Source organism: Pelophylax lessonae (genome assembly GCF_965119305.1).
Source record: "Pelophylax lessonae genome assembly, chromosome: 9".
NCBI lineage: Eukaryota > Metazoa > Chordata > Amphibia > Anura > Ranidae > Pelophylax > Pelophylax lessonae.
This window is the reverse complement of record NC_138776.1, coordinates 156,637,351-156,658,735: the sequence shown is the minus strand read 5'-3', so window position 1 is coordinate 156,658,735 and position 21,385 is coordinate 156,637,351. Positions and strand designations below refer to the sequence as shown.

Here is a 21,385-nt window from a genome sequence, read left to right as displayed (position 1 = left end):
AATCATTAGTAAGACCTCATCTGGAATGTGCAGTTCAGTTTTTTGCACCAGTTCTTAAAAAGGATATCGGGGAACTGGAGAAAGTGCAGAGGGGGCAACCAAACTGATAAGAAACATGGAGGAGCTCAGCTATGAGAAAAGATTAGAGGAACTGAATTTATTCTCTCTTAAGAGGAACTTAAGGGGGGGATATGATCAACATGTATAAATACATAAGGGGTCCATATAGTGAACTTGGTGTTGAGTTGTTCACTTTAAGGTCAACACAGAGGACAAGGGGGCACTCTGTACGTCTAGAGGAAAACCAATTTCGTCTCCAAATACGGAAAGGTTTCTTCACCGTAGGAGCTGTGAAAATGTGGAATAGACTCCCTCCAGAGGCGGTTCTGGCTAGCTCACTAGATTGCTTTAAAAAAGGCCTGGATTCTTTCCTGGGTGTACCTAATATAAGTGGGTACTAAAATTTATAGGTAAAGTTGATTCAGGGAATATCAGATTGCCTCTTGGGGGATCAGGAAGGAATTTTTTTTCCCCTTGCTGTACCAAATTGGATCACGCTTTGCTGGGATTTTTTCCGCCTTCCTCTCGATCAACTGCGCGTATAGGATTGTGTATAAGGGATTGTATGGTTGGGTTTTCATTACTGTTTTTTATTTTTATTATTGGTTGAGCCAGGTGGACTTGTGTCTTTTTTCAACCTAACTATGACTCGGGCCGAGACCCAGTCGAATGTGACCTCGTGAGGCATTTAACACGCAGGCAAGCCCCTGTCCGGTGGGGCTATGTCGCGGCCGACCTATTGCGGAGCAAGGTCTGCGCGCGCTCACTGGCATATTGTAGATCTCTCAGGAAAAATCCAGGAGAAAAAAAAATGTATATCTAAAAAGAAAAAATTGCCAGGACCAAAGATCCCAGCAAAGGAACTAGGTCCTTACTTCTGACAAGGCAGAAAAAAAACAGAGTGCCTATAGCAGAGAGAGGGAGAGTACCCCCCGAGACTGCCCATGGGTGTAGCCAGACTTTTTTTTTGCCTAGTTTCCTACTCCTTTAGGAGGCAGTATAACACAACGGTTATGAAGATCTGAAGCGGTGTCCGTCAATGAACGAAAGAGAAAATGTCTAGCACCGCTATGGGACACCCCCGCCGTACCGGTAGCACCACTGGGTCACCAGCAAGCAGAGCACCCCACAACCTGCAGCAGAGAGAGGGAGGACCCCACCAGAGTAGCACCGGTCTGCACAAGAGAAGCTCTGCCCAACGTGCGGAATCCAAGGGAAAGAAAAAACCCATGAGTCAACACCAAAGGAAAAGGAGGAGCTCCCACAGCCAAAATCACCACCCAGAGGCTCCCTTGTCATGATTGGTCACAGCGATCACATGGCACAGGCAGCAGCTGTGGCCATCTGTTATGTCTGGTGGATACAGCAAGCGACCGATCGTGGCACAGCACGGTCCGTGGGGCGTGTGTTCCGAGAGGATGTCATATGACATCCACCCGATGAATGTACCGCCCAGCGTTCATTTATCTATAGGCCGGGCGAGAACTGGTTGAAGAGTAACTCCAGTTTTTTTGAGAAAAACACTTTCCCCTCTGGATGATCTACAGTATGTACTGTACATTGCAAAGATTTTAAACTTTAAGATTCCTACCTTTTGTTATTCGGAAGAAATGGTTGTTTGCGTCCATGTGCAAAATGAATAGGAATGGGAATGATTTCATAATTATCAATCAGCTGCTGCACTTGCAAGGTTCGAATGAGGAAAAATTGCAGGGTCTGCATCCCTTTAGATGTTTTTTTTTCCCTTCCCTGGGAATACCTCCCAAAAAAAGACTTTGGTTGTAGGGGATGCCCAAAATCTGACTTGTCTCTTAGTGCAGACTTTTGGGTAAATCAGTAAGTCAATCACACAAGCAGGAAAAGTTTAATTTTTGTCTTACCGTAAAATCCATTTCTCTGATGTTCATTGATGGACACAGCTCCAGAATCTTCTTGGCCATTGGGTTATGCTGCCACCTATAGGAGCAGGACACTAGGCAGGAAAAAGCTTTATCACGCCTATCGGGCAGCCCTAGGGAGTATACTCCTAATCCTTGCCATGGGCACTCAGTTTAGTGGCAAGCAGTGTCAGAAGAAAAAATAACCCAACTCAATAGAGGGGTTGGTGCTGTGTCCGTCAATGAATAGCAGAGAAAAGGATTTTACAGTAAGACAAAAATCCAATTTTTCCTGCTTGTTTGATTGACTGATTTTATAAAAAAAATCCCAAAACCCTCCAGGGGGAGAGGGGGGGGACAGTCACATACAATACCAAGAACCAGATAGGACCTCCTCTCCATCTAAATGGGGAGGGAGGGGCTGTCGGCCAGGAGGAACGCTGCGACTCGGGCCCAGACTGGGTCTTATGCGACCTCGGAAGGCATTTAACTCACAGGCCAGCCACCCGTCTGGTGGGGCTATGTCGCGGCCGACCTAGATGCGGAGCTGGGGTCTGCACGCGCTCACTTGCCAGACTGCGGTAACCACTGGATCTAGATTATTCAGCCCGTAGCCCAGTCCAGCAATTGATCGTAGATCTCACAGGAAAAAATTCTATCTATAAAAAAAAAAAATGCCAGGACCAGAGATCCCAGCAAGGAACTAGGTCCTTACTCTTGACTAAAAGAAACAAACAATTAGCGCAAACAGAAAAAGTGCAAAAGATTCCTAAAATTGCAGGCTGAACACTACAGATAAAATCACTCTTATTCCAATACAGTAAAATTCGATATATTGTGCAGCGCAATATTTCTAATACGAGAATAGTCCAAAAAGTCCCAAAGGATCCGTAAAAAGCATGAAGAGATGGTCACCCAAGTCCCTCCACCAGTGAGGTATACACCGCATTCACCTTAGAGAGACACAATAAGCGCCTGAAAACAGGAGATGTATCCAAATACCAGGGTATATACAGGGGGACTCTCCACATAAGGATCCAGACAACCAAATCCACTGCAGGGGGACCTCCTCATAGAATGCAGACTTTGGCTATTCACCTGTAGCAACCGCAGGGGTCCTCGCACTCGCAGTATGTCAATCCTTGGCACACTTGACAGTGGCCTGTGTCAACCCCGTGTGAGGATGGTGAGGCCTCTAGCACATGTCTCATGGCATCCTCATATCAAAAGACTCTTACTCTTGACCAGGCAGAAAAAAAAAAACTGAGTACCTATAGCAGAGAAAGGGAGTATACCCCCCTGGGACTGCCCATAGGCATAGACAGACTTTTTTTTTCCGCCTAGTGTCCTACTCTTATAGGGGGCAATATAACCCAATGGTTAAAAAGATCAGGAGCTGTGTCCGTCGATGAACGAAAGAGAAAGTGGCAACAACTAAATCAATTCATACCAAGCAAGGCAATGTGTACAGGGGAAAAGGCAACCAACAAAGTGCAAAATACTGCACTTAAGGAAGCCTTGGTGTAAAGCATGTGGCTTTCAAATATATTTATGAGTGACTGAGACCTCTATTTTTAATATAAAATATTACAGACAAATTTTTCTAAGGTCTTTTTGATAGCTAGAAATACTGAATGCTGGGTAATTGCATATTATAAAGCTAGTCATTTAACTAAATTTAAAAACCATTTGACACATTTCATATTCTTGACCACAGATATCCACAATACTGTAGCTTGTGTCTTACAGGCAGACAAATACATAAATAGAACGTATAACATTACCCTGATTCTGTAACTCATCCAAGTCTAAAAAGCGTCGAGGTCGTGGATTAAAGCCCATGGCGGCCTCAATTTCCTTTTCCCGTTTCCAGCGTATCTCCTGTTCCCTAGCCCTTCTCTGCACTTCTTCCTGAAGTTCATCAAGCTCGGTCCTCAAAGTAACAGGATTTTCTGTTGCTGTAACTATAATGCCAAAAACTATTAAGCCAAAGTTCTTCACACTTCATTTTTTTTAAAGTAATCTTTATTTGTATTTAGGCAGACAGAAGGAAATACAACATTCACCACAAACCAACCAAAGAATCCAACGTATAGAATCAGGTCAGGCAGGGAAAAAGAGCAGTACCAGTCATCAGTGTTCATATAACAGCATGAAAAAAAGAACACTCTTATTGGTATTGGTATTGGGTTCCAACTCCCGACGGTACCACTGGGATCAGGGAAGGAAGGGGTGAAACAGTAGCATCAAAATAAGGGGCGAAGAGTTGTTAAGGGAGGGGGTGGGAAAAGAAGGGACGGGAATGGGGGACAGGAAGGTAAGGAAGTAAAAGGAAGGTGGAAAGATGTTGGTGAACTAGGAGCAGATTAAAGGTGTAAGGGATAACCAGAAACGTACATCAGGTTGAGGGACAAAGGTGCACATCGGTTCCCAGCTGAGGATGGGGTGTAATGCATCCAAACAGCCCATTTCGCATTAAAATTTGTCATATCTGTCTTTGCAGCGGGCCATCCACTCCACCGCCATGATGTCATTCACCATCTTGATCCATGCTTCCCGGGACGGGATCTGTGCCGATTTCCAATAAATGGGGACTAGGCGGTGAGCCGCATTCAGGAGATACGGCACAACACTTTTTAGATAGCGGCTAAGAGGAGTGGACGGTACATGCAAAACAAAGTGCACAGGGTTGTCAGGTATGTCCTCGTCCAGGACGAGCCGCACCTGCACCCGGATATCCTGCCAAAATGGCTGTAGCAGTGGACATTCCCACCAAATGTGGAGGAAGGTACAACGCCGCCCACAGGCCCGCCAGCAGATCCGAGGCACCAGGGAAGATTTGTGCCAAACATGTCGGCACCCTGTACCATCTTGTCATAAGTTTATAACTGTTCTCCTGCATTTTCGTGTCGACTGTGCTAGAATGAGTGAGCTGATATAGGTGGTCCAGCTGCTGGTCTGAAAACGTGCAAGACAGGTCTCTCTCCCACTCCCGGATAAAGTGCGGCTTCGGCTCATGTTCCCCTGAGTTCAGCAACTCCTACAACAAAGAAATCGCATGGGGTACCGGGTCTTTGGCAATACACAATTTCTCATAGGGTGGGGGGGAGCACCTCGCATCCAAGGATAGACACAAAGTGGCAGAGCTGGTGGTACCTCCAAAAATCCATGGGGAATCTGCCATACCGTGCCCGCAATGTTTCCAAGGGTAAGAGCGCTCCCCCCTGAATGAACCGGCCACAGCCAATCTCGCCATCCCGTGCCCACGTCGCAAAGAAGGAAAGATCCTCCCTGGGCGCGAACCAGAGGAACCATCCCAGGGGGGTCAGGGGCGATATCGGAGGGGAGAGCGACAATCTTGCGTCCACCCTGTCCCAGGTGGATAATGTATGAAGGGTAGTCGGGGATGCCAGGCATGAGAGGCCCCTACCAGGAGCCGAGAGCCACGGAGCATGTGAGAGATTACGGCCTGCCATGGATTTTTCTATGGGCACCCATAGCTTACCGCGCACATGGTGGTGCCAATCCAATACTCTCGGCAAGGCCACCACCTCGTAGTAGCGTTGCACATCCGGCACCCCCGAGTGCCCCCTTTTTCTTCGAGCGCTCCGGTAGGCAGAACACCAAGCGGGGCCCTTTATTCCCCCAGATAAAGCGGTTCACGCTTCATTTTGAGATTAGCCTTACTCAAAAGCAGAGTAAAAAGTGCAGTGATTCGAGGTAAAATAAAACTGTTTCTTTTTCCATTTTGGATAGAGTGAGAAAGCCACTAACCCCTATCAGATTTTTCTTTTCTCCCCAATCTCCTACTGGGGAGATTTCCCTTCACTTCCTAACCCCTAGCCAAAACAGGAAGTGATCAGAAAGCCCTCCAAAGTGAGGAAATTCCTGGTGGTCACCAAAACGAATGTCTCCGACTCCATTGGATCATTTTTCCTTCCCTCTACTACTGTTCTGGGATAAACACATTTTGAGCTTTATTACTGAAAATAATAAACAGGACAGATAGGGGAAAACATAGCAATTAGAACCAGACAGGTATTTTAATCCATTTAATCTAAACCTAAAAAAAAAAAAAAAAGTTTTGCCTTTAGTTATACTTTAAGTAGTAGCTCATAGAAGCAAATTGGATTTCATTTTAGGGCATCAGATTACTTTCTATAGGTAACCACTAGCTAGCTGGAAGCACAATTACAGCAAGTATTACATTGTTAGAATGGCAAAACAGAGGCCAATTCTGTGTACATTTTACTAACTTGCTGTAGATGCTACCACCAGCATAGCCCTGAATGAAAATATGCTGTAGATAAAAGACTCATGCTGCTTGTATGAAAACTTAACATATTAACATTATATAACATAGTCTGCAGTGTAAAGAAAAGTAATGCATAAATGCATACAAATAGTATATCAGCAATGTATAGCGTGTGCCATAGGTGTAACTAGAGCCATAAGAAACCATGAAGGGCCCCCTTGACCGATGGGGTCATTCCCAAAGTGAATTCCACCCCCCCCCCCCCAAATCCTCCTTTCCCTAAATATTCCCCACCAACACAAATCCTTCTACAAATCCTCCGATCCAAAACCTCCTCCCAGTACAAACTCTGCCCCTAAACACAAATCCTCTCTGCTTTTAGCATAAATCTATATCTCCTAACTGTAGCGGTTTTGGAGGGACCTTCCCAGGTTTTGAATGAAATCTTGGCATCCTGAGAGTCCGGGCTAAGAGTTCTGGAGCCCAGTGTTGGCTCTAGTAACTTGATTGGCAATAGTGTATTGGCGTGGGCACCCAGGGCAGTGCCAAATGCCGTAAATGCCCCCTTTGTGGCAGGCTGCAGCTCTTTGATTTGGGGGGGGGGAAGGAGAATGTGCTGGGGGTTGCTTTGGGAGGGGAGAGGACTTGTGCTAGAATGTGGGGTTGAGGGGGGGAAGGTCGAAGACACAAATCCTCTACCCCCTTCTAGTACAAATCCATATCTCTTAACTGTCTCATTTTTTAGAGGGATGTTCCTGAGATTTAAACAAAATCTTGATGTCCTGTGAATCAAGGCTGATTCCTGGAGCACAGTGCCAAAACAAGTTCTGGTATTTGGACTTGGTTCCATTAATTTGCCAGACGGGGCATGCTAGAGTGGGCAATCAGGGGACTTGCCCTGAATCCTTTTTTGGCAGGCGGTATTGCTTGGATTTTTGGAGGGGGATGTTGGGGGAGATAGGAGGATATGTCCTAGGGGGGTGCTTTGGGAGCGGAGACGGCTTGTGCTTTCAAAGTCGCCTCCCCTCCCAAAGACCCCCTCCCCCCAAGCACATTTTCTCTTACCATCACCCCCATCATTCCTTTCATTTGTATATCCTTATGTTCCCACCCCCTTTTCTGGTTACAGACCTAAGATCATCAGCGCAACATCCCTTCTCCCCAGCTCCTTCTGGTTGTGTAAATGAGAAGATTGGAGCCGAGGAGAAGGGGGCAGCTTTTGCGAATTCTGCTGTTATGTGTGCAGGGAGTCAGCGGGGAGAGATGCAAGCTGCAACAGAGGGGGCGCGCACCATATATTGGGACCCTGGGCACCCCGCAAGAGATGCCGGGCAAGTGCGCCTGTCCAGCTAATTATCACAAATAGTGCCAGGACTTGTTGGGGCACTGGGCTTCGGGATTCCACACAGATGTCTAGGCTAGTTCCAGCTCTAGGCCCCCCTAAAGTGGTGGAATTCCAGGGCCCAGTCACAAGTGTGACCTTGGCGACCCTGGTAGATCCACCACTGGTGTGTGCAATGTAATATATCTCTTAATTAAAAGACTGCTTACAGTAAATAGTAATAAAAGGTGTGATCCAGAACAATGAATTTTATCAGGCTTACCAACATGTGACGGATGCACCTTTACCCAAACACTGGAAGCAGAATCCGCCATATCTAATGCACTGCTGCTCTGAGACTTTGGAATACTTCGCCAGGTAGGAGCCGGAGCAGTACCGGGGCTTTTCCTTGAGTGATATTCCCTTTAAGAAAGTAAGCCACAGTGAAAAAAAAATATTACTAATTTATTTTGTAATTTACTTTTGTAGTAATGCCACCTTTTTTCATCGCTTTACCAATAACAGAGAACCACTTACACTGGTTCTTGAACTGCACAAATTAAAGTCCATACTTCAGTCTCGTATACTAGAACCTAGAATGGTTATGGGAAAAACTTTCATTCTTAAGTAGATTTCCATCTTTATCCTATCAAAAAAAGGAAAAACTAGTGCAACACGCAATAAGTTGAAGATTTTGATTTTCCCTCTTCTTCCCAAATTTACTTTAGATCGTTTCCATTTTTTTTAAAAATGCAGCCTGGCAATGTCCTCCATAATATATGGCTGGTTTGGCCTAAATGGCTACTCATTTTCTAAACTTTCAGTTTTTAAACATTTGTGGTCTAATTCCTTACAAGACCGCCTCTAGTTTCCCAAACAAGTCACCATGGTGGAAAAGCAAAAATCCTAACCTAGGAATCAAAGTTATTTGGCCTGTTGTATTGTTCCTGTGTTGGTTTTTTCCTCAGCCCGTTGATGGATGAAATACAGACAGCAATGCATCGCTATGGACTAATGGGTGAGCACCCGTTTCTATTTAGGTCCATTTTTTTTAAACGTAACAAGTCTCTGTTCTGTTTAAAACAGATCTGAACGGAGTTAAACGGCTGTAAATGTACATCTGTTTTTGCATCCACCTCGGGCCCAATCCTGCTGTCAGCCAGCAGGGAGGAGTCATTATTATTAAGAAGCTGGCCCCCCTTGGCATCCTAACAACCATGACTTACCCCTGTGGTCAGCAGATTATTCACCATGCGGCCCCCTATTCCTGAACCACACCAGGTTACATGCCGTCAAATACTGCCCACCCCCCACCCATGTGAATGAGTATGGAGTACATAATACACCCTCTTATTCACCAAAAAAAAAAAAGTCTGTCAGTAGTAAATAAAAACAGTTTTTAAACAAGCCCTTTAAATAAATATGTCCCCTGACATCCATCCATCATCAAACTTTATGAAGGATGGGCTCTGACCCGCTCAGGGAAAAAAAAAAAAAAAACTCCCGCTGACACCCAACTGCTCTGATGCTTGCCTTCCGCCTACGGACACTCTACGGACATGTCCACATGCCCATGTAATGCCACTGATGTCATTGGGTGACCACTCACCTCAGTTTGCTTGGGCGGCAGGGGGAAGTGGGGTGTCATTTAGCTGGAGGCAAGCGATGAAGTGGACAGGTGTCAATTTTTTTTTTCATGCAGGTTGGCACCTATTCATTGTGACTGATGATGAATGTACATTGGGGGACTTTTAGATTTTTTGGAGGACTTGTCAAAAACGGTCTTTGGATTTTTATTTCCTATAGACTTTTCTTTGGTAAAAGGGGTTGGGGTGCTACTAGGGGAACGTACCCCATTACTCCTTTACATGGAGAGAGGGAGTGGTATCTGGGGGCCCTCTTGTTAAAGGGAGCTGATTCCAATAAGCGACCCCCTGCATCCCCACAACCACTGGGCCAGAGTTGTGGGAAAAAAGGCCTGACAGAATGCTTGGATAAGGGTCTGGTATGGATTTTGGTGAAGACCTGGCCAGATGCAAAGGGCCTGGTATGGATTGAGGGTGGAAAGGTGGGCACCATAACTTTAATTTTTTTTTTTTTTTTTTTTAATGTCTGCTTTTTGGTTTACATTCTATCAGTGGGGAATCCTCCACTGGCATCAGTGATGAGTCATGGTTAAGGACACCAGTGGGTGGATCTAAACACGGATGTAAACTGAATTGAAAACTGATGTAAAAAGCAGATGCAAACAATCCGTTTTTTTTTTCTATGCATAATCATGAGTGAATGGATTATACATGTATGAAAGAGGCCAAAATCACAAAGTGTTTGTGATTGATAGTATTGTTTTAAAGGTGCTGTGTGTACATTTTCACTATGCATTTGCTATTTTTTAAAAGGGAGACAAGCATGAAATTATATACAATATTTATAAGTCAGCCGTAGCTATAGTTGCAGGCATCTACATTTCCAAATGCATATAAATACATGTAATGACTTTTCAACAGTGCCATTCACACTGTGCATTTACGGGTTTACCTAATTTGAGACAAAAAAAAAAATATCTGTGCATCCAGTACACAATTCAATACTCTAAAACGCAATTAAATGTGTAACTTCACCTAAACAAGGCCAAACCTGCAACCAGCAAGAATATACAAAACGCAGGAAAAAATCATCTGGGAGAGATAAAAACTGTTTATATCTCCCAGATGACTTCTCCCATGTTCAGAAATTCGAAATGCAGGAATGCCAATGCGAATGAGGCCTTATTTGTACAGGTCCCTGACACAGAAACATATCGATCTGACATAACTTCTTCATTAGAAGTACTGCATCTTTTGATAGAAGCCTTTCAAAGATACATTTTTAGATAGATTGTAAGCAAGGCTATTATTATCATAATAATTCTACCACATCACAAAGCTCTGGTTTGTCCATATCTAGAGTATGCCATCTAGTTCTGGTCACTCAGAAGGATTGCTGGAACTGGAGAGAGAGTGTCCAAAGAAGGGCTGGAGGACCAACTACAAACATTAAACTTATTTTCCCTTGATAAGAGACGCTTAACCACTTACCCACCAGGCCTATTTTTGACACTTGGTGTTTACAAGCTAAAAAGTCTGTTTTTTTTTTTTTTGCTAGAAAACTACTTAGAACCCCCAAACATTATATATATTTTTTTCAGAGAGCCTATAGAATAAAATGGAGATCGTTGCAATATTTTTTATAACACCGTATTTGCGCAGCGGTCTTCCAAACGCAATTTTTTTGAAAAAAATTCACTTTTCTTAATTAAAAAATAAGAAAACAGTAAAGTTAGCCCAATTTTTTCCATAATGTGAAAGATAATGTTACGCCGAGTAAATAGATACCCAACATGTCATGCTTCAAAATTGCGCACACTCGCGGAAAAACTTTGGTACTTAAAAATCCCATAGGCAACATTTTAAAAATATCTATAGGTTACCAGCTTAGAGTTACAGAGGAGCTCAAAGTATTGCTCTCGCTCTAACGATCGCAGTGATACCTCACACATGGTTTGAACACCGTTCACATATGTGGGCGGGACTTGCGTATGCGTTCGCTTCTGCGTGCGAGCTAACGGGGACAGGGCGCTTTAATTTTTTTTTCCCCATTTATTTTAGTTATAATTTTTGATTTTTACACAGTTTAAAAAAAAAACGATAATTTTTTTTCCTTTTACAAGGAATGTAAACCTTTCTTGTAATAGAAATAGCAATGACAGGACCTCTTTATTGTGAGATTTGGGGTCAGAAAGTCCTCAGATCTTATAAAAAAAAAAAATCGGCTCGTTGAGCCGGTTGCTAGGCAACGACGCTTGACGTCGTTCCGGTCCTCCAAGACCATAGAGTCGAGTGAGGGCCATCTTGCCCTTGACTGCCTGTCTGTGTGGAGAGAGGACCGGATTGTTTTCCCCTCTGCCGGCGGGTCTGGTAAGCGGGGAAAACGGCCGGGACGCAGGGGGGGGGGTGGGGGGGCACCTCTTCCGCCGCACTGTAAGGGTGATCCCGTGGCAAATCGACCACCCTTACCTGAAAGCCGATCGCCCGCCGTTTTCAAAAATACCGGGGCTATCTGCTGCCATAACCCCGGTATTTAGCGTCAAAGTACCGACGTACAACTGCGGCGGGTGGTCGGTTAGTGGTTAAAGTGTTATTAAACCCACAACAGTAAAATTAGTCTGTATATGCAGTAAAGCATACTTGTTATACTCACTGTGGAACCTAAAAGTTAATCCTCTGCACTGTGTAAAAAGGCTGTTTGATCCTGTCTTTTATGATCCTCCCCTTCTTCCACAGTCCCCAAACCATCTCCTGATAGAACAGAGCCTTGAGGGCAAGCTGCACATGCTCAGTTGGGTGTATATTGCTAGAGAGTATTTTTTTTTTCTTGGGAGAGTGCATTGGATTATCACAGGACCAATCAGCACTGTCCAGACAGAGGATCAGGGGTCCTGCAGCCTCATAGGACAGTCAGAGCAGAATGAAAACTCCTCCTACAAGCTTTAAACAGTGTTCTGCTGGACACTTATAGAAGTCACAAGATTGCTCTAACTGCGGATGAGAAAAGGTATTTAGCAGTTACAATGGATATAAAAAAACTACACACCCCTGTTAAAATGTCAGGTTTCTGAGATATAACAAAAATTAGATAAAGATAAATAATTTCAGAACTTCTTCCACCTTTAATGTGACCTATAAACTGTACAACTCAATTGAAAAATAAACAAATATTTTAGGGGGAGGAAGTAAAAAAAAAAAGCTGTATTTTTGTCTTACCTTAAAATCCTTTTCTCTGATGTTAATTGACGGGCACAGCTCCATATCTTATTTGACCCTTAGGTTATGCTGCTCTCCATAAGAGTAGGACTAGGCGGAAACAAAACTTGACTACGCCCCTAGGGCAGTCCTAGAGGGTATGCTTCCCACTTCCTGCTATAGGACTTCAGTTTGTAACAAGCAGTATCAGAAGAATACATAACCCAACTCAACAGAGGGGTGGGTGCTGTGTCCGTCAAACATCAGAGAAAAGGATTTTTACGGTAGGACAAAAATCCAGTTCTCTCTTTCGTTCAATGATGGATACAGCTCCATATCTTCTTTTACCCTTGGGATGTCCCAAAGCAGTGTCAACATGAGGGGGTGTGAAAAACAAAACAATGCACATAATTCCCAAAAAGGCTAAACATAGCCAACCAGGTAAACCAGAAGCTCAACCAGAAACAACTGGAGCTCACCAACTAGAAAGAATACTCCTTCAAGAGCCAGGAACCTGTGCAACAGCAGCCTGCAAAACTTTGCGGCTGAACGCAGCATCCACAGAGTACATCCACCTTGTAAAACTTGGTGAATGTATGCACAGACAACCACGTGGCCGTCTTGCACATCTAAACCACTGACGCCTGATGATGGAAGGCCCAGGAGGCACAAAGCGCCCTTGTAGAATGCGCCTTAACAGGGAGAGGAGCCTAACCTTTAATGGAATAGGCCTGCACCACCTTCTGCCTGATCTATCTGGAAATGGTCGCAGCAGATGCAGCCAGCCCCTTACGAGATCCATCCGTAAGGACAAACATTTTGATTTTGGAATCGACTCACTCACCGCCAAGTACACCCTATTTGCCCGAACCACATCCAGGGAATGCAAAGCAATTTCTTTAGGATGTGCCGGCTTAGGGCACAAGGAAGGCAACACAATGTTTTAATTTAGGTGGAAAGCCAAGACGAATCATCAGATCCAACAACCCTCTATCCTTCAGTACCTGGCTTAACAGATTATGAATCATTGAATCCAACAACCCTTTATCTTTCAGTACCTGGCTTTCAATAGCCAGGCCGTTAAAGCCAGCGACCGTAAAGCAGGATAAAAGATCGGTCCTTGAGGCAAAAGATATTCTTTGCGAGGGAGTCTCCAAGGAACATCAGCTACCAGCCTCACAAGGCCTGCGTACTAGGACCGGCGAGGCCAGTCTGGAGCCACCAAAAGGACTGGATTCCCTTCTGCCTCGATTCTGCACAGAAGCCTCAGCAGAAGCTGTAGTGGAGGAAAAGCGTAAATCAGACGATACTGACCCCAAGGGGCCACCAGAGCATTGGCGGCGTCGGCCAAAGGATTCCGAGATCTTGCCACAAACCTCTGAACCTTCCAGTTGAGACAAGAGGCCAACAGGTCCACTGGAGACACAGTTGTTGGAACACTTCCGGTTGAAGAGACTATACCTGCCGACTGAGGTAGTCCAGCTGCCAATTTTCAACCCCTGGAATATGCACAGCAGAGAGGGCTGGAATATATCGTTCTGCCCACCTTAGAATGCCAGCTACTTCTCTAACCGCTAGGGCACTTTTGGTGCCCCGTTGATGATTGATATATGTCCCAGCCGTGGCATTGTCCGACTGAATTCTTACCGGACACCCCTGCAGACGATCCGTCCACACGGACAGGCAAAGCCTGATCACCTGAATCTCCAGGATTTTGATCAGCAGACCGGACTCCTCCCGAGTCCAAACCCCTTGAGCCAAATCCGTGCTCAATTCCCCTCCCCACCCAGACAGGCTGGCGTCTGTGATAACCACTGTCCAGTACAGGGGGAGAAAGAATTCCCTTGTGGAAGCGCCGGGGAACGGAGCCACCAAAGCAAGGATTCCCTCACACCCCGGCTCAACAGGATCAGATTGCCCAGAGATTGAGAATTCTTGTCCCATTTGGCAAGAATTTACTTTTGCAGAGGCCTGGTATGGAACTGAGCAAACTGAACCACCTCGAAGGTGGAGATCATCAAACCCAGTACTGGCATGCAAGTCCTGAGAGACGACCGACGGTTGGACAACAGGAGCCAAATCGCATGCTGCAACTTCAGTAGTTTCGCCTCCATGAGAAACACCCTGGAGGAGGCTGAATCCAAAGTCAGGCCCAAGTAGACCAGGGAGTTCGCACAGTGATGTCCAGGTCTTTTAAGACAGATGGAGACTCTGCTCGCAAAAGGAGATCATCCAGGTATCCCAGTACCACAATCCCCCTTTGCCTGAACAAGGCTAACACCGGGCCAACACTCTGGAACCGGGACAATTACTCCCTGTAATAGCAGATCCTGCACTGCCCCTTAAAGGCCCTGCAGCCGATCCGGAGACAGGCATTAAGTTGGAAGGACAGAACAAAATGGATGGTCTAGGGGTACCAAATTGCACCTGCGCAGCATCAGCTGTGTCCTCCAATTTTAAATTTTTCCGCACTGATAGAATCAGTGCCTCCATAAGAGCCTTTTAATGCGGGCCATAGTGGAAGAGGAACCATTTTCACTGTCAGAGCACTCCGTGTGCATGGACGTAGACCCAGTGGGTTGACTTGTGTCCCTGGTGGCCAAATCCACCTCAGACTCTCAGGAGGCAGAGGATACAAGTGAAGGCGGAGGGCGCTTCTTGCTAGGCCGCTTCTGAAAGGCCAAATCAACCTTTGCCACAAGGGACTGTAGGGCCGCCTTCATGGCCGCCAGGGTAGACAGACCCAGAGGGTCCCGCAGCTTCTGAGAGTGGGTCAGGTGGTGATACCTGCTCCAGGGACTCCATGGTTAAGCCGAAGGCCACCCTTAATATGCAAAAAATTGTCACCAAAAAAAAAAAACCCCTCACACCACTACTGCTGTGGTACTGAAGGTCCCAGCGCACCAGCGGCGCCTGCTATGGTAGAAGAGGGAGTTGTATACGTGCAGGGACTCACCACCACCTACTCAGAGCAGGATACCGTGTGCCAAGCTGCTTGCCATGGTGCAAGGAAGGACACAGAAGGGGCCTACTAACCTGAGGGGAAGGGCCTGCGTCCACCCCAAAATTTCCCCATAGAAGAGAGGGTACACTACCCACCACACCTGGGAACCGAGCAGGCACCACTTGTGGCAGTGCACCGTGCCATCTTGGAATGGGGATGCTGCCGGCCAGAGGTACGCTGCGACTCTGGCAGTGACCATTGTCATGACCAGGGCTAGGCGTCCTCGCGAGGTGTTTCACTCGGCGGCCAGCCCCCATAGAGTGGGGCTATGTTGCGGCCAACCTAGCACGGAGCTATCCGTTGGGTCACAGTCGCTGGTCAGACTGGGAAGACCGTAAGGGTCTAGGATATCCAGTCTGTCGCCCAGTCCGGCAGTTGATTGTAGTTCTCACAGGAACCAACTTGATTGTAGTTCTCACAAAACTGAAAATAATAAACAAATAAAAAAATCCCTGTAAAAAGGAAAAAATGGTAGGACCAGAGATCCCAGCAGGGAACCAGGTCCTTACTCCTGACTAGGCAGAAAAATCTGAAGTCATATAGCGGGAAGTATACCCTCTAGGACTGCCCTAGGGGCGTAGTCAAGTTTTGTTTCCACCTAGACCTACTCCTAACCTAAGGGTCAAAGAAGATATGGAGCTGTCAGGGAACAACTTGATAGAGAATGGCAAAAATGCCAATTTCCAAAATGGCCACGCGGGACTGTCAGGGAATGGCAGATATGCCAATTTCCAAAATGGCCGCGCAGGACTGTCAGGAAATGACATATATGCTAATTTCCAAAATGGCCATGTGGGACGTCCTAATTAGTGCCAATTATCTACATCCACTTCCTATATAAACTCAGCACTGGCTGCCATTCATTGCTGGATTATCTTCAGCTGCCTCGTGATTTCCTTGTGCCTTGAAACTCCTGCTTGAATGATTACCCATTACCGACCCGGCTATCCTTGACCTGCTTCTGGCTTTCTCCCGCTGAACCCGGCTTGCCTTATGGACTTCTCCCTGCCTGCTCCTGATTGACTACCTGTGTTTGAAAAACACAGAGATAGAGAGAGGGAAGGTACCCTCTCTGGAAGGTTGCTAAAGAAGAGCTCACAGGGATTGGTTTGTGCAAAAACAAAATATAACCTTTATTAAATTTGGGTGCAGTACATACAAAAAATATGGAAATCAATAGGATAGATACAAAAAATAAAAAACTACCTAGTTACAGATTGAGACTCGGTAGCTAATGGCCGACCCCTCGGGTCGGTGTCGGTTGTGCATGAAATGCAAATGCATCAACCTTGCCTGGCACCTGTGGCACCTACTGGGGTTCTGTTTTAGGAGCTTACTATGGGGAGCGGGTGACGTATGATAAAATCATTTGAGTCACCAATTCGCTCAACACTGTGTGTAGAGGTGTCTACTGCTCTGTATTCAAATTAAATAAAAATGGTGTGTACCTTGGAAAAGCTCAATGGTGAGTATGGTAATGACCGGCAGAGGGCAAACGGACCTGCTTAAGGTAAGCAAGGACTGTCCATGTTCGGGTGATATAGAATGCACATAATTGCAACCATTGAGATTGAGGAAGAATATGGTATATCACAAATCTAAATATACACATAAAAAGGGTGGCCACCCAACATGTAAACAGTTGCTGATTCCCTGTGGAGATCTCAGGGACTGTTCGGCACTTCCATAATCATAGGGACAGAGAGTCCAATCATGTGATGGGGGTGGTGTATGTATCACCCGGTAGGTATGGGACACGGAAAAAATCTTGCTGGATCTACAGTTGGCGGGGGCAATGAAGTATTGATGGGACTTCAGTCTCAGCCTGTGGTGCACGGAGGGAGCAGGCCAATCCGGAACTGGGGAGGAATTACCACAGGAAAGATAGGGATACAGGATATACCTGTCCTAAAGTGTGTGTAGTGATACTGATCAGGGATGGGGCCCACCTAGTCAGAGGAAAAAGGGCTTAATAGCGGTGATCCATCCATAATCCTGGGTCAGTCCATCAAGGATATGTAACATACAGTGTCTGTGTGTGGGGATCGTATCGCTCACCTTACCTCTCTGATTGACTCAAATGTGGGATGAAGAAGTCCAGTACCTCTGATCAGTCATCTACTCACAGTGGGTGGGATGCTCACCCTGGCCGGTGCTCAGACCTCCAGAAGTGCAGCCGGGAAGCTCTCTCACTCCGATGCTCTGTATCAGGCAGTGAGATGCCGCCGCTCCTGCGGCACTGCTTGCTTCTGGCGTCCCACGTGGGTGTGCCGTGCTGGTCCTCTAGAAGGTAGGTAAGCTTCCTACTGTGCCTGTCAGGTGCTGGCGTCGACCAGTTGACTAGTTTCGCGTGCCCTGCGCACGCTTCTTCAGAACTTAAAATGGTGTAGTCTCTTTGGGCAGAATAAATAGAAGTCCTGATTTTTTTGGCAATTGATTTCAGCTGTCCCATAATGCAGACTATCGCCATCTTGTGGTCAGACAATGATATCACATTTGTAAGTGCTCAGTGGCAGAGAATATTTAAAAACAAAACGAACATATAAAAACATATGTACAGATCTTGATAAGAGTATTCTGACTTTATGGCTTGTCAATTTACAAAGATGGTAACATAGCTATTTATGTACTACGTATGCCGTCATTGATAAGCTGATAAAGTGCAGTCCCCCAGAGGAGATCAAATGCTTGACATTAGCATGGAGAATCGGTGGATCGAGTCTCTGTTTTTGTAAAAAATATATATATTATTAAAGAAATTTATTATTTTGCGAAATTCCCTATATTCTTTGTGGGAGGTACTTATACATACATGGAAAACAGCCTGAGGAAAATGTACCATAGAGGAAGGAATTGTTAGAGGATATATAGGGGCTAACCAAAGTATCTGACTTTGTGGCTTGTTAATTTACAAAGATGGCAACATAGCTATTATGTACTACGTATGCCGTCATTGATAAGCTGATAAAGTGCAGTCCCCCAGAGGAGATCAAATGCTTGACTTTAGCATGGAGGATCGGTGGATCGAGTCTCTGTTTTTGTAAAGAATATATATTTATTATTAAGGAAATTTATTATTTTGCGAAATTCCCTATATTCTTTGTGGGAGGTACTTATATATAGCCCCCATATATCCTCACACAACACCATAGAGGAAGGAATTGTTAGAGGATACCCAGGGGCTAACTGAAGTATCTGGATATTTGCCCATTGGGCCAGGTTGGGGATGGAAGTAGTTTTGTAGCAGGCTGGGCCAGTGTTCCTCCTCTTAAAGTTTGATGAGGTCCTAGTGGCTTAACCATCTGATTACTCCATGAAATGGGTGCACTAAGGATCTAGGTATACCTTAAGACTGAGCTCATTGTTCAGTCCAGACGGTGTTAGGGTGCCTAGCCTAAAGATCCAGGCTTTCTCTTCACGTAGGAGTATTCTATCGAAGTCACCCCTACGTGCCGAGATGTTAAGGGTCCAGAACCCTTTCACCTTGAGCCCTCTTGCATCACCTCCATGTGTTTCAAGAAAATGCTGGGCAATGGGGGTTTCCTCCTCAAGCCTAATGCTCTTTAGATGTTCGCCTATTCTTATCCTAAGGGTTCTTTTGGTCTTCCCAACGTATATTTTCTTGCAGGGGCATATGATTTGATACAGTACTCGTGAGGTACTGCAATTTATAAAGGAGGTGATGTTGTACTCCTTAGAGCCAAATGCATCCGTGAAAACATCCGTTTTCTCGACAAAGCGGCAGATATGGCAGTGTCCATAACGGGAACATGCCCTTCATTTTGGGGAGATCAGTGAGCCAGCTTCTCTGAGTATTGTCTTTGGTAAACTCAGAGTGCATAAGATGGTCCCCTAGGTTTTTTGCCCTTCTTGCAACTAATGATGGTCTAGGGCCTACTATATCTTTCAACCTATCGGTTTTTTGTAGGACATGCCAGTGTCTCTCCAGCACTGTCCGGACCTCTTGCCATTGGCTACCGAATCTCGTGATCAGTCAAGGCTGTGTTGCCGGGTTCTGATCAGTCATGTTGGTGTCCTTGGGTTTTAGGAGTTGTTCCCTAGTTTTTAGACCCGCCTTTCTTTTGGCCCTCCGAAGAGTCCTGTGGGAATACCCACGTTCCCTGAACCTGTTGTAAAATTCACGGGATTCCGCTAAGTAGTCACCATGTTCAGAGCAATTCCTCTTGAGTCTAATGAATTGTCCCACCGGTATACCTCTTTTCAGAGGCTCGGGGTGAGAACTATCAGCCATTAGTAGGGTATTTGCTGCAGTAGTTTTCCTGAATGTAGATGTCAGCAATCTGCCCTCATGCAGGCGGATGTTGAGATCAAGGAATGAGATCTGCTTTTTATCTACTGTATATGTCAGGCGGATGTTGCGATTATTGGTGTTTAGCTCATCCATAAACTCTTCAAGGTGCAATTCCGTGCCTTTCCAGACCATCAGGACGTCATCTATATACCTCAGCCACGTTAAGGCATGGCTGTGGTAATAGATGAGGCCCTGACTATCTCTTCCTCCCACATGCCTAAATGGAGGCAAGCGTAGGAGGGTGCCCATGGTGCTCCCATGGCTGTGCCCCTGACCTGCTGGTAGAAGTGGCCTAGGAATTGGAAATAGTTATTTCCAAGCGCGAATTCCAGAATTTCCAAGAGGAACTCATTTTGTGCTCCATTGAGGGGAAAGTTTTTTTCCAGAAAGTGGTATACCGCAAGAATCCCCCACTCGTTGGGGATCGGCGTATAAAGTGATTCAACGTCGATCCCTACTGTGTTTGACCCTCGGCCTGGCTTCTGACCTTGATTTGCACTAACCTGCCTGCACTTCCAGTGATCCAAGTGGCTGTCTCATCTACTGCGGATCAGATTCCTGACACAGCTACACCTGCAGGCAACCCGTGCACCTTTGGGCACAGCACCCTCTGTCACCATCTCCATGGGTGCTCGGCACTCAGCCCCAAGGGGAGCCCTCTCGTCACCTCAGCCTCCAACCAGGTTTGTGACAGCATAATCCAGCCATTATGTCTGAGGCTGAAAGAGGTGCTTCCCCGCTAGAGGCTCTGTGCCAGCAGGTTGCCGACCTTACCCAAGGAGTGAAGAATCTGCAAGATGGACACTTTCAAATAGAGGGTCGCCTACAGAACCTTGCAGTATCTGCTGCCCCAGTCGTCCAGAATCCACCTGCTGCACCCTCTGCTTCAGCCCAAGAACACCCCGTATTTGCCTCCTCGGTGGTCATGCCAGCTCCAGAACCCAGAGTTCCAGTCCCTGAACGCTTCTCTGGGGACCGACAGAAGTTTAGGGCATTCCAGAACACTTGCCAGTTATATTTTGCCCTCCAGCCCAGGACTTTCTCCCTGGAGTCCGTGAAGGTGGGTTTATCATATCTCTACTCTCAGAGGACCCCTAGTCTTGGGCTTACCATTTTTTAGAGCAGAAGAGCCGGTGCTTAATTCAGTCTCCATGTTCCTGGATGCCATGGCACAATTATGATGATGATCCTCAACGTGTGACGACTGCAGAAACTGCCCTTCATATCCTCCAACAAGGGTGGCGCCCAGTAGAGGACTATACTGTGGACTTCCGCAAGTGGTCGGCAGATACCGGCTGGAATGAGGCAGCTCTTAAATACCAGTACTGGCTTGGTCTATCTGAAGTCCTTTAGGACGAATTAGCCAGAAGCAGGTCAAGGATAGCCGGGTTGGTAACGGGTAATCAATCAAGCAGGAGTTTCAAGGCACAAGGAAATCAGGTACTAGCTGAAGATAATCCAGCAATGAATGGCAGCTAGTGCTGAGTTTATATAGGAAGCGGATGTAAATAATTGGCACTAATTAGGACGTCCCACACGGCCATTTTGGAAATTAGCATATATGTCATTTCCTGACAGTCCTGCGTGGCCATTTTGGAAATTGGCATATCTGCCATTCCCTTACAGTCCCGCGCGGCCATTTTGAAAATTGGCATTTTTGCCATTCTCTATCAAGTTCTTCCCTGACAGGAGCTGTCCCCGTCAATGAACGAAAGAGAAATAAAAAATTTAAAATAATGTAGTTGCATATGTGTGCACACCCTCTTATAACTGGG

At 45.9% G+C, this 21,385-nt stretch overlaps 1 protein-coding gene across 6 annotated transcripts in view; it reads right to left on the bottom strand.

The window, feature by feature from the left end:
* USP54 (ubiquitin specific peptidase 54) overlaps nucleotides 1-21,385 on the bottom strand; it is a 253,901-nt gene that overhangs the window by 44,436 nt on the left and 188,080 nt on the right. For 5 of the 6 annotated variants that reach the window (XM_082267464.1, XM_082267460.1, XM_082267463.1 and 2 more), the window contains exons 15-16: nucleotides 7,797-7,936; nucleotides 3,722-3,901 (exon numbers count right to left, since the gene is read on the bottom strand). In XM_082267464.1, the coding sequence (XP_082123590.1) occupies nucleotides 3,722-3,901; nucleotides 7,797-7,936 (320 nt within the window). The remainder of the gene's footprint in view (nucleotides 1-3,721; nucleotides 3,902-7,796; nucleotides 7,937-21,385) is intronic. The other variant, XM_082267465.1, reaches the window with a different exon arrangement.